Genomic DNA, 20,875 nt, shown 5'->3' with positions numbered 1-20,875 from the left:
TGGACTAGATGATCTCCAGCGGTCCCTTCCAGGCCCTACCGTTCTGTGATTCTGTGCAAGAGTGGCTGGCTGGTTGTAAAATAGGGCTGGTCAGTACACTTGTCTGGCTGAGCCCTGTGCCTGATCACCACAGTCTGGCCTGGCTTATTTCTTCTTATGAAATCTTTTCTGAAGCATCTCTCTGCCTATGCTTACTCTCAGTCCCAGGTGAACGTCTGCTGCAAGGACTCGGTGCCAGCTACTGGTGAGACCTGTGTGTGCCTGAGGGGAATTTGGTGCCAGCTCCTGAGGCCAGAGTGGGGTCTGTGGTGCCAGCAGCTGGAGTGAGTGGGGTCTCTGTGCCACCACTGCAGCCAGTGGGGGTCTTGAATGCCCAGCCACTGAGCTGGGAACAGCATCTGTTCCCAAAACCAGCTGTTGGGGGACAGCGTGAACAAGGCGAGCAAGAACTCAGTACCACTAGAGCAGGACCATGGGTCACTGCTTAAGTGCCTGGTGCTGGCTGCTGAGGGGGAGTTAGTGTCTTCCCGTTTTCCTGCACCTGAGGCATGTCTGTGGATTCACCAGCAAACTTTAAGCTGCACTAGCCGACACCTAGGGGGGGCTAGGGTCCAGGCCAAGGTCCCCCAGTCCATTTGCTATGCAATATATGTTTTTTTCCCAAAAAACAAACATTTGACCTCTAGAGTGGCTTGCTGACATAAGCTTTTCTACTCTGTAAATGACAGAAATCAAGTCAGTGAATTCATCAGCAATGTGAGTGGCTTCCATCTCTGTTAAAGAAAAACAACAAAAAAACCCCAAAAAAATGCAACCGAGCAACTCCCTCACTAACTCTGCAGGGTTGTGTCAGTGGAGAAAAGCAAGAGAAGCACAGGAGAAGCAAAGACCATAGAAAGCATTCCATCTGTGAGTCCCCACAATTTTTTGGCAACTTGTCAAGAGTATATGGCTATACTGGAGCAGACCTATACTGTTCTAGAAGTCTGCTGTTTTGGACAGTGCCTAATAATAATCATAGTTACCACACTGATGGACATATAGGTCAAAGGCATTTTAAGACTGACATGTGCTCATCAGATGTACATTCTGTATAGGCCACCAAGAAGCACACCAATTACTGGAGTCTTCTTCCTGAAAATAATCTGCACCTATACAGGCTACACAAACTCACTTTAGCCTTCCTGCTATGATCTTGTGGGCTGATAGCGGTTTAAAAAGGATCAGAGTTGTCCTCAAACCACCAGCTGAACCAGCATCCAATCTACTCCTGGAATTTAAGTCACTAGCTCCAGCTGGTACATTATGTATGTCACATCTAGCTTGGGTGTGAGGGTACTGTTTATAAAGCTGTATCCTTTTGTTTCTGCAGATTTTAACGTAAAAACAAAAGTTTGTACAAACTTCCCCTGTAAATGAACTGGAACAAAGACACTCTCCGAAACTGCTTTGGATGAAACAAGATCTGTTCAGCAACAATTGCTTACACACCCATTCAAAAAGTAAAGCTGGCACAGGAGGCCAGTATGACACAGAAATAAGATCAGCTCATACTGAAGTGTTGTGCCTGTATGTAAACATTCTGCCACATGAGTAATTTAGCAAGAAAGCTTTACCTCAGATCAAGACACGTAAGGGAATGACATGCTCTCTTGTACAAGTGTTAAAAGAAAACTGAGCATGAAGTTTCACTACATGAAATATTAACAGGTTTCCTTCCTCAGAATCAGACCAAGTCCCTTTTCCTTTCCTTAATGCTCTGTAGTCCAATAAATTATTTTCCTCCCTTCCTCTCTCACTGTTCCTTTTTATTAAGTCCACCTATTTCTTGTATTGGCTACTTACAGAGTTCTGGACTTTGCTTGCAATAATAATCTCTCCCCTTGCCAGCAAAAGAATGGCTACTTTACAGATACCTTCAGTATCGAGATTCATCAGCACAAAAATGGGACACCAGAAAGCAGAACAGTACAATAAAAGAAGAGCTGAAACTACAACTCCACAGTGATTTGGTAAGATTAAGATTCCAGCATTCAAGTGACTTAAATAGTAAATAAGACACCATCACACAAACAATTGGAAAAGTCACTAAGATCAGTATAGATTATGGTATTTTGTGTCCATGAGACACTAAAAAACCCTTCAGTTTTCTTAACTAAAAAGGTCAGTTCAGAAGAAATAAAAGACCAAATCAAAGGAACAACGGCACATCAATCTGTTAGATTCATAAAATGTATGTTCTGTAGAATACAGAATAAAAAGGAGTCAGTAATACACAAATTCCCTGCATGATTTACTATTAAATATTTTATACCATGTGGGGAACAACATGCCTTTTGCACAGCTAGCATAGTAGTGAATCAAACATAAATCATGCCTACAACAGAGAACATGGGATCAGAGAACATACTTCCTGTTGCACTAAAGTAAAACGCACCTTAGCCCTGTACGGTTTAGGAACAGAAGCAAAAGGAAAAGCTGCGATGAAATTATAACTACAAACAGACATCCAACTTGTGCAAGATCCACTGACAGGCAAAGATAACAACACTAAGGAGAAGCAAGAGATGTTTGCGTCTTCAGTTATGATGCCAGATATGTAGTCATATTCTGCTTCCAGTTCCATAGGTTTAATGTGATTTTGAACAGACTTGGTCATGCCAGATGCAGTGCCTTTAAAATACAATAAATTTTAAACATAGCCTTTGATCCAAAAAGTCCATTAACAAGTCCATGACAGACCAATACAGATCATTCTATATCCACCGTATTATAAACTATTTCTATAAGGATTTGATACTGGCCATAGCCAAAGAAGCCTGGAAGGCTTCCAATTAGACCTTGTATTACAGTCCCTTAATGCTCCTCAGGTCCTTTAACAAAAACACTAGGGATGTGATTTTGTAGCAAATTGTCTAACATTTCAGTGCATTTCACTGTAACAGCCCTTTCTTCAGGCTCTCACATATTTGGGTACTCAAGTTTGTTCTTTACCCAAATACTGTCTCCTTTGCTCTTTCTACATGTAAAAAATACTCTTTAACTTTGCAACTATACCAATTATGAAAACCTGATCTGCACAAGTGTTATTGAAAGCTTTCTACTAAAGGGTTTAAAAATTAAAGCTGATTAACTTTGATGTTTTTATCTTTAGTTTAACTGTATTATTCCCAGTGTTTCCAAGTACACAAGCACTGGTTCTTAAACCCTGACCAGGCAAGAATCACAGCAGCACAGCTGCATGAATGTAAATGCATGCACATGCATACTATAACAAGAGGGGAAAAATTCTATAGAGTAAGAACTCAGAAAGGTGTATGGCACTGCTGATATCCCAACATTGAGCTCAACAGTTACATACCAAATGATTAACAACCACAAAAGTTTATGGGCATCATTTCTGTCAAAACTAACTCCTAGTGCAAGGGTTTTGTAATCTTGAAGTATATGATTAAAGCTTTGCAAGTATGTAATTGCAACTTACACTAAAATGTACCTAAAGGTAAACATAACAGCTCTGGTGAGCTTTACAGCTCCTTCATCAGTTTTCTCCAGATGGATTTTTTTGATAGGTTTAGAATCCAAACTAAGAGACCTCTGAACACAAAGCAACATGCACCATACAACACAGACATACACACATACATAGCCAAGTCCTCTGGGTGTTTCTTTTTGCTGTTGTTTTTGTTATTTTTATGCTTTAGAGACAATCCTCATAAAAAATTAGTTTCATCATATGCATACTATATTACAGGCATATTTCTACCACATGAATAAATACTTGTAATATATTAAAAAAATCAGAACATAAATCTTGCCTTTGAAAACTTACCAATGCCCAACATATTTAAGGCTCACTAAGCAATTTCAAATTTGTACGTCTCTACATTTGAAAAATGCATTAGTAAAGTTGACAGACTTTTTAAAAGTTTGACAATCTCTCAAGTGTTTAAAAGCTTCCTTCCTCCATATGTTTATATGCTAGCTTTTCTTTCACTTCTCTCCTTTCACACTTCACGTTTTTATATTGTCTTTACAAAAGGAACAAAAGTATCAAAAAGACACAAACAATATTCAGTTCAGCTCCTTTTAAACTTAAGAAAATTCTATTAAGTACTCAGGGTAGATTTGGTTGGCATCAAAGATAACAAAGATCTTTGGGTTCCAGGTATTATCCACACAGCTGTCATACAAGTTCACAAAGCTTCCATCTTTTGAAGGAGGCCTCATGTATTTCGCATCACCATTGATATAGTCACCGGTTAATACACGAGCAAGAAACATGACTTTATCTGGTCTATGCAGATGGGGCTGCAGATTGACACCATGAATTTGAAAAGTATCTCCATGCTTCATGTCCTCTTTGCAGAAACGACTGGAATATGATGCATCTCTTGCAAAATAGGTCCCTTTCAAATAAAAAAAAAATCTGATTACATTCTTTTCATGACAGTTTAACTACTAGAACATGGATATATATCAGGATGATGAAAGACATCTGTTCTTTTTTGTTCATTAGCAATCAATTCTTTTTTCCTAAATCATTAGTTTATAGCAACATGACCAAACATTTTTAGTGGGAATGTTTTAGTAGGGAGATCAGTCTTGCGATACTAGTCTTGTGATCAGCACTGCTTTGTTGGGTATCCCTTCTCCACACTCCCTGGTCCTACCAGCCGGTTGTGACAACGACATTCCTTACTGCATCCTAACTTTTTCAATTACACTCGATGTAAAAGCAGAGCTATGTTAAACAGCTCTTGGAGCTCAGGGGGTACACCACAAAGAACATACTATAGGGAACACTTAACAACACTGAACTGTTAAGATTACCAAACTGTTGTATGTGACAACAATACTTACCTTTTCCATATACAGCAGCATGCATCCCATTTATTCTCCAGTCAAAGTTATGAATACATATTGCTTCTACAAATTCATTACTGGTGCCATGAAATAACATTTGCTCATTAATAGTGGGGACACCTCTTTTCTTCTTTAGTTGAGCTTTTTTCCTACCGAGAACACACAATACAGCATTACAGACATCTGTACACAGAAATTAAGTTACTGCTCTGAAAACACTGCAGAGGGGACAGACCTAAAACAATCCATACATTCCACTTTCACAAGTGCCTAGGTGATTCTAGTTTTTAAACAGATCAGAATTCTTCAGGTACGTGTTTAGAAATCACACACTTCTGGATGCTGTGGATTACTTGCAGAAGCAATCCAAGATTAGGAAAAAAGGGGGGGGTATACCAATTTTATCAATATTGTTCATTTGGCATTAGTTTCAGTGTAATTGTTTTCTGCAGATACATTTTTTCAAAGAAAGGCATTTTTCTCCCATTTCATAACAAAGTTAGTGGATTATAAAGTATGATTGCCCAGGTAAAGCAGCAAAAATATTAAAAATAAAATTACCTATATTTTTAGGTAAAATTACTTCAACATGATCATTTTATAATGAATGAATTTTTTTCTGAATTTATGGTTCACATACTTTCTAAAACAGGTAAGTCATGCATTGACAGGGTTACATCAGTCTAGAATTTTGAAAAAATTATACTATAGGTGAACCTATATTACAGTCTGATGGGCAGAAGACCATGGCACGCCTTCAATTAAAGAACAGATGTATTTCCCATCAATCTTTTTAAAGTGACTTTCTGTCAGCTGGGTTTTTCTAAAATCCATGAAGAAGTAGACTCTGGAGCTGTGTCTAAATCACTGAGCTGTTCATAGTTATGATCCCTTGACTGTCCAGAAAAAACCAAGTTGGAATGCATCTTAGCTTTGTTCTTGTCTATGTACCTGAATTTTCTTCCTATAAAAGTCACAGTGCATGGAGCACTGTGCCACATACCTAGGTTTATCAGGCACCTACTGAGGTTTATAAGCAGATTGCTTAATTTGATAACTGGAGTGCACACTTGAATTGAGGAAGCGTTCTCAGGGCCTACAGTTTAGATGTAGTTTCAGGAAGTCCTATTAACCAGGTCCAGGGAAAGAGACAAGCAGCAAAGATTCTTCATCATATTAGTGGCATTCCAATTATGCATTCTTTATAAATAAGTACATTTCACAGAAGTGAAAATCTTGCAGTACTTAGCTTGAAAGATATGTTTATTCTGTTTTATTGTTCAGGTTTTTTTCTCCTCCATTTAGTGCAAACTAAAATAACTATGTCTGGGCAACTTAATTTTTTTGGTGTCTTTTTTCCCCCTACAACTGCTTTCCAAATCAGAAGAACGTCAGTAGAATCTCAAGGGCATCTGGGAGGTTTCACTATTAATCTCATCTGTGACATTTTGTGCCAAAGGCAGAGAGGTTCCAGAAAAGTCCCACTCTATTAGTAATTCAACAAAACCCAGGAGCCAAGATTCCCTGCATCTTGAGAAAACTACCTGTGTGAGGCAACACCTCTGAGCTAAGGGCTAGTAATGCTGAACATCTGAAATTTTTCAATCAGCAGCCCCCTGTTGTTGGCTGCTGATCTCTGATAGTGTATAAAGGTAGCCTAGAGTAACTTCTCTTGAAATAGGGGAACAAATTTATAGAAAATGTCAATAATCAATTGTTCAAAAATGTTCTGTAACAGTCCTTCACTATCTCCAACCAGCTGATTTCATAAAACCAATTTAAAATAATCATTAATGTGGGAACTATTGTAACGGGTAAACATGTTTTGACCACTACAATGATACAAGTAATCGTTCAAACAATGCTTAAATTTAATCACTGACCTTATCAATGAAACAAAACACTTGCTCAAACCTACAAAAGTGTAAGTAGCAATTGTTCCTCATAAGTAGTGGAATATACTGAGCACATGGGAAGTTGGGTCTGCAGAATGCAGGAATGCCATAGCAGAACTTTTTGTTGATTTGGAACAGAAATCGTTAAGTCCAACTATTCTAAAAAAACATTGTCTTTGCACTTTCCACCAACAGTGACAAGCTAATCCAGTAAAACAAAAGTAAGTTGATCCACTCCGCAGAAGGCTCTCATATAGCCAGTTCACTCAAAGTAAAAATCTAAAGCAAAACTAAATACCCAGAGACATGCTCTTTGTACATATGCAAGTACACAAGCTGTTTCTAAAGATAGTCAGCAATCTCACTGACCAAACACAGTTTTCTACTTGCTGTACTCCTATGCAACTCCAAACTGAGATGCATAACCCAAAATATGCTAGACTAAGATTCATCTTCTATTACTTTCACTTTCCCACATGGGACACCAAAAGAACTTTTAGTGAATGTGAAGTGCCAGAATACCTACTTCTTTGTAATATACTACCAGGCAATAATTTCTTCACCAGTGTGTGTAAGCCCATCTACTCCAAGGCTGTATTTTACCCTCAGCAAAAAAAGCAGCTAAGCCTCAATTGCATACACTTGTTCTAACAATTTTCATTGTTACTTGTATTTTATTGATAAAGGAAAAAAGTCTTAAAACTGAAATGACTTTTCTCCGCATACTCTTATACCATACAGGTACTAAAAAGTACCTTGTTTCATAGTTAGTTATATGGTGAAACTGTAATACTCCTGACATATGAAATTCTAATTCCCATTCTCAGTTTCGTACCTTGAGAAAATTCTAGCACAGTATCCATAGATTCAGAGTTGTTAAACCATGAATTCCACTCATTGACCAGTCAGGAAAACTAGTACACTCTCTAAATGGCATCAGTTCCTAAGCTAAGCAAAAAAGGTCTTCCCCTGCTCCCCTCTGCTATCTACACTGGAGACTCAAAGGACATTTACTTTGAAGTCTGCTTGCTATTCCTGTTCTCAAAAATTAAGACTGGTGTTAAGATGGTATAAATACACCTCTACAGAAACTTACTTGTAGAAAAGTAGGCGTTGAAACACAAGGCCAAGCAAATAAGCCTTAATACTTAAACAGGTAAATATAACAAAAAAGATTTGCATTTAAGAGAAGGCTAACTCTCTTAATCAAGAACTTAAATTCAATTCCTTATACATATTCATTATATAGCTTTAAATTAACAAATTACAGCTTTCAAAACATAATAACTTATGAAAATTTTTAATATACATCTGCTTAGTTATTTCCTCACTATTTAACTTAGTTCAGTTGATTTTAATAGTGTAATACAACTTTAAAACTGATTCTGATACGTACTCCTTCATAGAGGAGTAAATTTTTGTCAAATACAACTGCTTAAGACTGATACTATGAAATAAGTGGAAACAGAACTTAGCACTTCCTACTTCTAGGGCAACACAACATGAAGAGGAAAAAGCAGAGAACTTAGAAAAAGCTTCTGTAGCACATTATATTTAAAGAAATTACATGAATATGTGCTCACTGGACACATAATTCTGTCCTAGGTTTCATAAAGTTGAGAAATTAAACAAGCCACAAATATTCACTAAAAATTACAATAATACAACCCCGTCAAGGAATTATTTTACAAAAAGCTTATTTTTTGTTCTCCTTACTTCACTGTATCATGGGCATCTACCACATGGACATCCTGAACATCTTTAATGCATCAATCTTATCTGTGCTATATCTACGTCTAATGCATTTCTACAAGTATTACATTTCTGCACCCATAGAAGCTAGAGAGTCTTGAAAATGGAATTTTGAATATAGAGGAATGACAAATAAGAAAATTACAGAAAGATAAAAAATAATGCATGTTTTCATTAATAATAAAAGCAATTAAACATATTTCTGCTGCATGCCTTCAAGATTTGCTCTGTTAACAATCCTAAGACTGTTGGTTTTAGAAATAATCTCACCTGCAAAAAAACTCCCACAAGTCTAGATTTTGTATTCTCTTAATTCTTTTAATTCGGTTGCTATCCATTGTTTTTCCAAAGAGACTAGAAACTTCATTATATTCATTTGTTTTCTTTTGCAATGGAATAAGCTGGAAAAAAAGAGGTTAGTACGATTTCAATTCGATGCATTATTTCATTATCATGTGTTTTTGACCAACTTGCATACCAACTCTTACCTGATACGGCTCCTCGGTATTTACATTCTCCCAGTGTGAAGGCATAGGGATAGCCTCATTTTCACAGATGAAACTTAAAACAAAAAAAGGTAAAAGCACATGACATCAAGGACATGAGGCATTTTCTTCCTGTTAAACTCCTGCTCCGAACAATACAGTATGTAAAAAAAAACTAAAACAAAAAACCTCCACCAACCAAAAAGACTTAGACAAAACTACTTCGAGTTTTAATTCAAACAAAGGCTGTTGTCAGCAAGTAAGGTCAAAGGCAAGAGGTTTTATTTTGTATTCAAATTCTGGCTTAGCTTATAAATAAACCGCAGTAGTGAACAGATTTAATACACCATCTACCCAACAAAAGATAGGAAGATAAATCAGAACAGATGGTCAGAAAGGTCTGCAATATCAGGAGAGCAAAACTAATTTAGAAATGTAAGAGTGTAGATATAGCTTGAACATTCCAAACTACCAGGAATTACAACTAGTATAAGCCTCTGGAAACTGAGCCCTTATTTGAAGTATTTAAAAGCATCATGTTAGAAATACACACTTGAAAATCATAGTTGAATTTGTTTTTTAAAAAAACAAAACCCCCAAGGAGTGTTTTAAGCATATACACTCCATACATAGCAGCTTTTAAGCCTTAAAACTGGGACTAAAAGAAGCAATCTCCTGAAAGTAGATAATAGTGTCATCACAGGGAGAGTACTGAATGCAATTATTCAAGAAACAAAAACCCAAAAGTGAATTGCCACATTATTGCATGCACTCTTCAGCAAATATCCATTGAAAAAAAATAGTTGACACTTCAACAAAAAACAGACCTTCTTGAATGTCAATGTAAAAACATTGCTACTACTTTTCTTATTACAAATGCCAAATTTCTTTTTGAAAGTATAACCAGACTACAATTCAGAACTAAAATTATTTCTAAGAAACTATTTGGGGAACCCCCCCACATATTCCATATAGTCAATTTTACCTGTGGTAATATCACTGCATAGATCAGTTTATTATTTGGTGAGTATCAAATATGCATCAGCACAGCTTTACATTTAATGACTGATCAAATGGCAAGAAACTCACAATCTAAAGCAATTAGACACATAAAACAATCTGGTCTGGTCTTTTAATTTCAAATCATCTTAGAGTAATAATTAAAACATGCAGTCAAGAAAATATTACTCATTCTTTTTTGCTGTTAAAATAATACTTCAAAATAATTTAGGAAGTCATTATTACAATGGAACAAACTACTCCATGTTTTGCTGCTGCTTCTCCACAGCAACTCTGGATTCAACGGGTATTTACAGCAAGGTATTCCAGTAGCTGAAGTCAAGTACAGCTTTAAGAACCTTGCCAAAGGATATCAGTATTCAGTATGCCTTGGCTCTCCCACCTCAAGTTCCTTACTTTCTCAGAAAAAAGATAAAAAACAAACTAAAAATTCTTTTGTCACTCTTCTCCTCTGAAATGTCTTCCTTCTTCACTTGACTAGTTCTCCTGCCTCGGTTCACCTCTCATATTGTTTGATGCAAAAAGTAAATAAATATGAATAAAACATATTTTTATTTAATTTTACTTAGAAGAATCAGGAATAAAATAAAGAATCTTCCTTTTATTTCCTTACCTGAAAGCACTGATAGAAAAGGGAGCTCGCTTTATTGGACGTTGCTTAAGGGTAGTTAGGTTGGTTTGTTTCATCACTGAGCATAAAACAAGAGTTAGGATGAAAGTTTCTGGAATTCATCTATAGCATATGAAACATTTAAGTGTCATTTTTTTAAAATGACATTAGTACACCCAAAGTTGCTTAGCAGGAATTCCTATTTTAATGATTAACAAATCAGCATTTTCGATGAATGTTTCTAAATACTAGTCTCAACCATTGTCAGTTATACAAGTTGGTAAAATGCATCAATATTACATAAACAAAACATTTATTGTTAAAATACCCATCTAACATTCACCCCCACTAAATCACTGGCAAAACTTCCACTGACTTTAATACAACTAGGATGACAAAGCATGTTACTACTATGCTTAATGCAAGACATCATGACCTACAAACAGTAACATAAAAATTGTTTAGCATTTGCATTTAGTGTTTTTATTCCAGATGCAAAACAAAGGTTTTTTTTTTAAACAGACAATTCAACACAAGTAAACATAAAATTCCTTGTACATAGTACTTTTGTACATAATACTTTATTCCCAGTACATCACTGTTTTACCCAATCCCCCCTTTCTGTATCTGAAATACTATTGTTTTCTTTGATTTGGAAGAGGCTTCTATTTAAGCATATAGCTGTTTAGTAATTTAATCAGAAAATAAAAATCTATGGATGGAAATACTAAAAAAAAAAAAAGAAGTCATTAGAACACACCTTTGAACAAAGGACAGATTAATTTATAATTAGCTACATACATTAGAATCATGTAGTAGCCTGTAATTTACAAGCATGGCGTGAGATCTTTACAATCTACTAGAAAATACCTTTGCCTATCTCCCTGTTATTCTGACAACAGAATTGTTTTCAACTACCTGCTGAATTATAAAATCACTTTGATGCCACTATTTTGTGGAAAGCTTCCTTCATATCAATGTTTCTTATACAGACTCTGAATGGAAATGTTTTTCAAGCTTACAAGCAGTTGCATGTTAAAGAAAAAAGGTTCAAACTTCCCAGTGTCATAGATGTATACCACCTACAGCTGAGGTAAGCAGCATTAACACCATGGAGTGCTACTAAACAAGACATGCTACTTTATATTAATAAACTACTCTAGAAAATGCAACAGGGCAGCTGCCTCTAAAATCTCCTATGTACTTTCCAGTAAAGACGACATTTCCAATCACAAGTTTTTGCACTACATATGAGGACAATAAGTTCCTGAATGAACAAATGAACTAGTGTACCTGGCACCTTCCTATTATTTAAATTTACTCTGTGAAAAGATACATACCTGAAAAGTCTAGCGTGTAGTTAAATTTGGCAGTAGTAAAAGAAACAGAACCATGTGGGTTTGTTCGGAAGCTTCTTTCAATATCTTCACTGCTAACAGAGCAATGACTGTTTGAATCAGTCTTCAAAGTAAATGAAAAAGCACATTTAAACAAATTCAGTAATAGGTAGTTTGATGTATGGAATCCATCATAGGTAATATAACTTCATCAGTATTTACCTGAAACATATGCCATTTACCACACTCAGCCAAATAAAACCAGCCCCATTGGGTATCAGAGGTATCCATTTCTTCAACTGAACTTTCCATCTTTGGAAAAAGATCTTCTGATGTTCTTTGAAGCATTTCCTAAAACAGTCATATGGATAGACCAAAAAAAATTATACTATTTGCAAAAATGCATTATTTGAGAAAAATCATAAAAAGCAAAGCAATGTGAATTTGCATTACTTAAAAAAAACCCAAAACAAAAAACAAACAAAAAACCCAAATCAACAAACAAACAAACCCCCCAAAAACCAAAACAACAAAAACACAACCCTGGCAGGCAAAAGGCAGATTTGTTTTCTTTTTTTCAGAGAAAAATTCTCAATTTGCTATTTATCCAGTATTATCCCTTAAGTTAGTTAAACATTTTCAAAACTGTCTCAAATGTCTGTAAGTGTGCCAGTAAAGGCAAGGGCTATAGGCTTTATCAGATCAAAGAGAGGTGCTAAATTTCATACTGACAGTCATACAAGCAAGGCCATTCATAGAATGGTTTTGGTTGAAAGGGACCTTTAAAGATGATCTAGTTCCAACCCCCTACCATAGGCAGGGACACCCTCCACTAGGCCAGGTTGCCCAAAGCCCCATCCAGCCTGGCCTTAAACACTGCCAGGGATGGGGCATCCACAACCTCTCTGGGCAACCTGTTCGGTACCTCACCACCCTCATAGTTAAGAATTTCTTTCTAACATCTAATCTAAATCAACCCTCCTTCAGCTTAAACCCATTACCCCTTGTCCTGTCACTACACTCCCTGATAAACAGTCCCTCACCATCTTTCCTGTAGGCCCCCTTTAGGTACTGGAAGGCCGCAATTAGGTCTCCCTGGAGCTGCCTTTTCTCCAGGCTGAACAATCCCAACTCTCTCAGCCTGTCCTCATAGGAGAGGTGCTCCATCTCTCTGATCAGCTTCGTGGCCCTCCCCTGGACTCTCTCCAACAGCTCCATGTCTCTCCTGTACTGGGGACCCCAGAGCTGGAGGCAGTACTCCAGGTGGGGTCTCACAAGAGCCGAGTAGAGGGGCAGAATCACCTGCCTTCACCTGCTGGTCACACTTCTTTTGATGCAGCCCAGGACATGGTTGGCTTTCTGGGGCTGCAAGTGCACACTGCTGGCTCATGCTGAGTTTTTCATCAATCAATACCCCCAAGTCCTTCTCCTCAGGGCTACTCTCAATCCATTCTCCACCCAGCCTGTATTTGTGCTTGGGATTGTGCCGACCCAAGTGCAGGACCTTGCACTTGGCCTTGTTGAACTTCATGCGGTTTGCACGGGCCCACCTCTCAAGTCTGTCAAGGTCCCTCTGGATGGCATCCCTTCTCACCACACAGCTTGGTGTCATTTGCAAACTTGCTGAGTGCCCTCAATCCCACTGTCCATGTCAGCAATAAAGATGTTAAACAGTGCCAATCCCAGTACCGATCCCTTCATATATACAACGGGCTCTGAGTTATATACCACTCAGGAATGAGGTGTTTGGGTTACATCTGAAAGCTTGATGAATACATCTATTAGGTACTCACCAACAGCAAACAAATCAGACCAGATACCAGAAGTTGTTAGAAAAAACAAACAAACAAAAAAACCCCCTAAGACAAAGAATATACTTATTTAACTGTGCAAGTCCACAGTGCATTATTCCTTAACACTGCATGAAGGTTTGTTTCCCCCCCTAAATGCACCCACTTAAAAATGATACAGTAAAATTACTGGTACTCTGTACTTGTAATTACAGAGAAGGTTCACACCAAAAGCCACAGCAGCTTCCACACAAGCAATGACTACCATAGTTAGTGTTCTGCAGGATGGAAGAAAAAGGACTGAGGAAAGGACGTAGCAGAGATCTACAAAATCATGACAGGAATGAATAGGGAATAACAAATCACATTTTCTTTCAACATAAGGAGAAGACACCTATCAAAGGTTGCACATGTCAAATTCAAAACAAGTGAAAGAGAAACTTCTTCATAATACAGATGGCAATCTATGGAATTCCTTTTCATGGTATGCTGTGGATGCTGCAAGTTTATGGAAGTTCAAAAATCAGTTAGACAAGTTCAAGCCTACCAAGAGCTACGACAGAATAGCTTTAGAAGAACAGTCCCTACCAGATTTCAGGTCCTTCTTCATTATCAATAAAATCTTGAAAACTTTGAATTACTTGACTCTACTTGCATGTATCTCCTAACATCTGTGTTTGCCATACCACCCCTATGCCCAAGCAAAAATTCTAAGTGGGTTGGGGGAAATCTTTCAGAGAAAGAAACTTGCCCTACTCCCAGAAAAGATCATCAATTCATCCACTCTAACTACTTAACCAAGACTGGCACTCTTTCCAACAACTGCCTCAACTTAACTTTTGCTTCCAAGAAGTGGACCACCACCCTCTAGCACAAGTAAGTCAAACAATGTCCAGTTAATATCCTGGATGCTTCAGTTGTTTCCCGGACACTTCAACCCAGAAAAAAGTACAGACCTGAAGAAAGCAGATACTAGAGACTGGCCAGCGCTACTGGGACAGGAGCTGAGAACAGAAGGCACTTCTTCTAGCACTATCCTTCCCCTTTTCCCCAAGCTAGCCCTCTGTGGTTGTTTGAAAAACAATCCCAGAAACCTCTTTGTGGTAATAGCTAGACTGTATTCTAATCACCAAAAGCTCCAAAGGGCTACAAAAAACTCTAGATGCTTAGAAAACAGGGGAATCAGAAGTAGACCTCTGCAGCATCTCTAAATTGCAGAATCTGAGGGCAAACCTACTTTAGTAAGTACAAGGCTACATACATGAATAGCTGCCTCAAATTCAAGCAGAACTACATTAAAGGTACATCAGCTGCATGGGAAAATATTCTGAAAAAGACAAGAAAACTATTTCAGAGGGCATCTGCCAACATCTCCTATTTGTCACAGCAATACAAAACCACAGAGCCTACATTCATTTGGTGTTAACGCACAACTGGCCAATGTCTTTTGATGATAACGTTTCATCTTCAAGTTGATTCTCCCTCCCAGATAAGTATTTGGCTATGTTCTCTCCTACAGAGAGAAGGCAGAGGTAGTCTACACTTTTTTTAAAGCTAAGAGGAAAGGAATTTAGGCTTTTTGGGTAATGTTTAGTTTCAGGTTCCCACTGAAACAGCCAGACCTCAGCTCCATCCCAGTGTTAGTTCAGGGCCTTGAATGTGATCAATCAAATCAGTAATGCCTTTTAAAGAAGTTACAGAGAAGGCATGTTCATCTGTGCCCTGTCAACACACTTAAACTACTCCGAGGGCAACACAGCCTCCAGAATAAGCCATTTACTAAGGAAACAATTATTCCCATAGCTTTCAAAAATGTTACATTCAGTCTACATGTATTACCGTAGTCACACAGTCGAAGGTAAGCAGGTGGAGTCCAGAACACTTAGAAGTATGGAAGAATGACCCGAAGACATGAACTTGTAAAGCCATAAAAACAAGAGAGCTGTTCTCAAAGTTAATACAAATCCAAAATGCTTAAAGAAAATTGCTCAACTTACTGATGAATTTAAAAATCAAACCCACACCATTTATAAGGAGCAGGTAGCTTTTTGTCCAAAAACTCTGAATGCATGCATAGTGAGCAAAAAAAATCTCAATTTTTCTGGATGATATGAGGTCAACTATCAAAGATGCAGCAATGAAAATTTTATTAGCAATGTTGCTGCTAACAGAAGGCCTCTCAACTCCCATTATTAGCACTGTTTCTACTAGTCCAGGAGTTACCAGAACAGCTCAAATTAAACACAATTACTCTGACAGCAAAAACATCCTCTTAAACAGAATGAATATTTGTTGTGTGTTGTGCTGTGACTGAACGCCTTTACTACTACTGGTAATGTATTGCCTCAGTTTTTCCAGAGGTACTTTTAAGTGTGAATGATAAACACGATTTACAGTGCATAGAATCACAGAATAGTTTGGGTTGGAAGGGACCTCAAAGATCATCTAGTTCCAACTCCCCTGCCATGGGCAGGGACACCCTCCACTAGATCAGGTTGCCCAAAGCCCCATCCAACCTGGCCTTGAACACTTCCATGGAGGGGATATCCACAACTTCTCTGGGCTACCTGTTCCAGTGTCTCACCACCTTCATGGTAAACCCATCCTGAGGGGCTATTCTATCTGCTTTCTTGTGTTGTCTGCTTCCATTTGGCAAGCTGTGCTTTACTGCCAAAGCCTCTTTTGCCTACAAACATGAGCTTTGTATAGTTCCCTGCTGGAAACTCTAGGAGCGCTAAGGGACTCTGGCTTTATCTTAGAGAACAAGGCACTTAAGCAGGAGACTTGGCTGAAGTAGGAGTGCAGGGCTAGGGAGCAGAAGCAAGAAGAGGAGCAGCATTAGCACCAGTACAGGACACAACGTTAAAGAACAATACCCTCTGCAGCTGTGTCACCACTTACCCCCTTCGTGCTGCAGGGGACCACCGTTGCAGTCACCCCCTTTACCGACCCCCTCCAGAGCTGATCCCATTAGAGCTCAAGGACACGGCGGGGCCGTCGATCTAAGCACAGCACCAGTACCTCTCCATCTGGCTCGTAGGCTTCCCCAAAGACAGTAGCCTACGCCCCCCACCCCCTTCCCCAACCTGGCAGCGCGCTCGCCGGCGGGGGCGGGGCGGGAGGGGAAGCGGCCTGCGGGGCGCGCATAGTACGGAGACGGGTTGAGGAAGAAGACGACGAAAGGAGCAGCCGTTTCCCCCGTCCCTCTCCCGCCCGCACTCACCGCATCGGCCGCCCACCCCAGGTTCGCTCCCCACATGCTGCCCGGAGGGTGGGGTGGGGTGGCGTGTGTGTGGGAGGGGTGGCACGCAGGCCGCGCGCGAGGCGCGTCACCACTCTGCCGCCTGGCGCTTCCGTTATCGGTGGCAAAGAAAAGGGGCGGGGCAACAGCTGTTATAGGTCACGCTCTATAGGTTCGTCACACAGAGGGGCGAGGCCTGGTATACAAATGTGAAGCGGGATAGGTGGGGCTTGGGAAGGAGTGGGAGTGGGAGTGGGAGTGGGAGTGGGAGTGGGAGTGGGAGTGGGAGTGGGAGTGGGAGTGGGAGTGGGAGTGGGAGTGGGAGTGGGAGTGGGAGTGGGAGTGGGAGTGGGAGTGGTGCAGGTAGAGCCGTGACCTGCCTGCCCACCCACCTCCCTCCCTCTGTGGGCATCTGGCTTGCAGGCCTGCAAGCTCTGGCAGTCTTTCTGGTACTGTGCCATGTGGGTGGCATTTTGGCAGTGAGGTGATCTGCTATAGCACCCCCCACTTGCTTGTTGTACTCCACAACTTTGTTTTTTAGTTCTTCTGACTGTTGGCTCTCCTCCTGGATAGCAATGAATTTTTGCAGCTTATAATTTTCCTGTGAAATATATGTATACATGAGCCTGTATGTGCACTTAATTCTTTACACATAGCATTTTAAAGAACTAATACTATGTTAGTGCCAGGCGGGACAGCAGAAATGACTATTCATACCATGCATGATTACCTAATGCAAAGAGGGAGTAAGAACTGCAGCCTTTTGCAGGCATTCATCAACTGGGTGTGCAGGGCCTGTGAGAAGCTTTACGCTACAACTAAAGCTTAGAAGCAGCAGCAGCTCTAGGACTACTTAGCAAGAGAGGCCATGGGTCATGAATGTAGCTCACCCCAGCCTTTTGGCACAAAGACTCTAGGATGAAAGCTGCAGAGTAGAAAAGCAGGCAGTGGTGCCCACTAAAGCAGTCTGCAGTCAGCCAGTGGGCTGGTAACTTCAAAAAACAGGGAGTCCTCGTAAAGTTGTGCAAAGCCATTAGAGCACATCCCGCTGTGAAGGATTTTCATTGAGCAGCATGCCAAAAACAACACAGGTGGATTGAAAGTTATGAGTTTCTCAGATTCTGAGGGAGTGTCAGGCAGGATGTGGGATGTGTATCCAGATTCTGGCTGTGCTGACCTTGCCTCTGAAGACAGAGTTAGAAAAGATTATTTTTCTGAGTTAAAAAGTTAAGCAGCCTGTGGTGAATCACTGAGGGTGTTTCATTGGCATGAACGTGATTCTTCTGGAACAAAGTAGTCTTCTGGAAGTAGAGACATCTCTCTCCAGCCATGATATTTGTATTGACATTGTTGCAAAGGATATGAAGATTGTGGGGATGTATTCTCCCTGTACTGTCTTGCTTTATGAATCTATATACAGGATAGGAGTACGGGAGAGTTCTGCTGTCGGCTTAGCTGTTACAGAATGTCTGTTGAACATACTTTTTTGCTTGAAAAGGTGCTGGCAGTGATTTATGTCTAACATGGGCCCCTTTGAGTCATCTATTCCTATTGTTATTACTGCCTGTTGGGTATTTTTAAAATAATGGTTGGGCTTTTTGCAGAATTTGTGTTAAGTATATCTGAAGTTACAATAGCAAAACACACAGCTGTCTAGCAGCCAAAAGTTTTGAAGACTTTTCTGCTGCTATGCCTTGAAGTGTGGGTTAGAGTTGAGATTTTTTTTGCGTTTCTTCCTTTCCTTTGTATGTTTAGACTGATAATTAATAATGGAGCATAAGCCTCTCTTTTGAGATAAGAATATCTCAGTTACAGTGAAAACATAGCCTGTTAGGATGACTGTATTCCAAGGAAGCTCCACGCTAATGCCAGACTCTTCAAAGCAACAACAACTTAAAAACTTTTAAAATTCAAAGATTGCTGTGGATATCTTATGTACTGTGTGCAGACTAAAGTTGTTCTGGAGAAGATATAATTGTATGAATTGATTCTCATGAGCCTCTACTTCAAGCAGCAAAAAGGCAGAAACTGGAGAGGTTTGGCCACATGACTTCAGTTACAAACACATTTTTGCAGGGAATGGTCAAATGGAAGTGAAAGAGAGAACTCCCTGGTGCTGCCTGGTACATAAATCATAGGATCATAGAAGGATCTAGGTTTGAAAGAACTCATGAAGTTCTTTAATCCAGTCTCCTTACCAGAGCAGGCCTAGGTTCAAATCTACATTAGGTTGCTCAGTTCCTTGTCCAGCCAAATTTTTTTCTCCAGGCATGTCTGCTGAATGGTTTTCAAGGGCAAGAAGGTTTAATTTTCCTTTTTCCCAGCCAGAATTTCCCATGTTGCAACTTGTGCACATTGCCTCTTGTCCTTTCACTGTAACCCTGTGAGGTGAGCTCCCTCAGTCTTCCTTCTGATGCCTTTCCTGGATAAGGAAGTAACAGGCACAGTGTCTCCAAGCTGCTAAAAATCAACTAGAGGGAAATTACAGTCAGTACCCTAACTAATGCCTCTTTAATTGGCTCAGTCAGGGGATTAAAAGAGAATTCAGGCTGGAATGTGCCTTGGTTATCTAGCCCAGCCTCCTGCTGAAAGCGGGGTCAACAATGACATCAGGCCATTTTGTTCAGGGCTCTATCCAGTCAGGTCTTGAAACCTACAAGGATACAGACTGCTCAGCCCCTCTGGCTAACCTCTACCAATGCTCGATGCTTGACTGTCATCATGGTGAAGAAGTTTTCCCTACATCCATTTGTTACCTTTCATTACAGGTCAAGTCTTCTGTCTCTTGTTCTACCACCATGCACTGTGAAGAGCCTGGCCTTTTCTTCTTGATAACCTCTGTAGGTATTGGAAGATTGCAGTTAGCTCCTCCCCACCCGAGCCTTCTCCAGGCTAACCAAGTCCAGGTCCATCAGTTTCTCCTTGCAGGGCAAGTGCTCCAGCCTCCTGACTGTCTTGGTGTTCCTCTGCTGAACTTGCTTCAATTGATCAGTGCCTTTCTTGTACTGATGGGTCCAAAGCTGGATGCAGTATTCTAGATGGGATTTAACAAATGCTAGTAATCCTTTCCTTTGAACTACTAGGTAGGGTTCTCCTATTTTTACAGCCAAGGATGCAGTTGGCCTACTTTGCCACTGGGGCACACTACTGGCTCACATCCACCTTTCCATCCACCAGGATCATGAGACTTTCTCAGAAGAGGTGCTCACCAGCTAGTGATTTCATAAACTGTATTGTTACCAGAGGTTATTTCTTCCCAGGTGCAGAACTTTGCTTTTGTCCTTTTTGAGTTTCATAAGGTTCCTCTGAGCCCATCCCTCCAGCTTGTCTATGTCCCTCTGAATAGCGCTCTCTGCCTTTGAATGTATCAACTAGGATAAGACAAGGAAGGTAAACTGCCATTATACATTCTCTTAGAGGGGAAAAGTGGGTGATTCTTTGGTATTTGCCATTTCATAGTAGATTAATTTTTATTAAACAGTGCAATGATGCATTCATGCAATTGAATTATAATGTAGATGATAATGAAATACAATTCTGCCAGTGTTAACCAAAATTAAGCAGAAAACAAACAGAACAACCAAAGAAGGAATAAAATATAAAATTTCTGTGCCAAAAAACCCATAACAATACAATGACTGTGCCATGAAAAAAAAATATTAACAATGTTTTGCCACTTTGCAGAAAACTTTTTTTTGTGATAGGCATGTATATTGCAGGATAAAGGAAATAGTAGCATGCATGTGAAGCCTGTGGTATCCACAAATTTGTACACACACAAATACAGTTGCCCAGAGGCAAGACAAGAGAATGAGGAAACATTCTCCTTATTACAGAGCATCATGTCTGCAGACAATGCCTGTCCACCCCAAATAATAT

General features: G+C 39.6%; 1 protein-coding gene across 4 annotated transcripts; it reads right to left on the bottom strand.

Moving 5' to 3' along the window:
• Nucleotides 1-1,998: 1,998 nt before the first annotated feature.
• Nucleotides 1,999-17,115, bottom strand: PARP11 (poly(ADP-ribose) polymerase family member 11). 4 transcript variants are annotated; one of them, XM_054827480.1, is made up of 9 exons: nucleotides 16,979-17,087; nucleotides 16,657-16,757; nucleotides 12,188-12,316; nucleotides 11,969-12,089; nucleotides 10,632-10,707; nucleotides 9,002-9,074; nucleotides 8,784-8,914; nucleotides 4,864-5,015; nucleotides 1,999-4,409 (listed from the first exon to the last, which is right to left on the bottom strand). In XM_054827480.1, exons 3-9 carry the CDS (start codon nucleotides 12,311-12,313, stop codon nucleotides 4,096-4,098), a joined length of 993 nt encoding a protein of 330 aa, XP_054683455.1. In that variant the 5' UTR covers nucleotides 12,314-12,316; nucleotides 16,657-16,757; nucleotides 16,979-17,087; the 3' UTR covers nucleotides 1,999-4,095. The 4 variants fall into 4 exon arrangements, with proteins under 4 accessions (XP_054683455.1, XP_054683448.1, XP_054683472.1 ...); XM_054827473.1 differs by lacking the exon at nucleotides 16,657-16,757 and having other exon boundaries at nucleotides 16,979-17,109; XM_054827497.1 differs by lacking the exon at nucleotides 11,969-12,089.
• Nucleotides 17,116-20,875: the final 3,760 nt, after the last annotated feature.

The sequence above is a fragment of the Grus americana genome, chromosome 1 (assembly GCF_028858705.1).
Source record: "Grus americana isolate bGruAme1 chromosome 1, bGruAme1.mat, whole genome shotgun sequence".
In the NCBI taxonomy this organism is placed as follows: domain Eukaryota; kingdom Metazoa; phylum Chordata; class Aves; order Gruiformes; family Gruidae; genus Grus; species Grus americana.
This window is presented reverse-complemented; position numbering and strand designations above follow the sequence as displayed.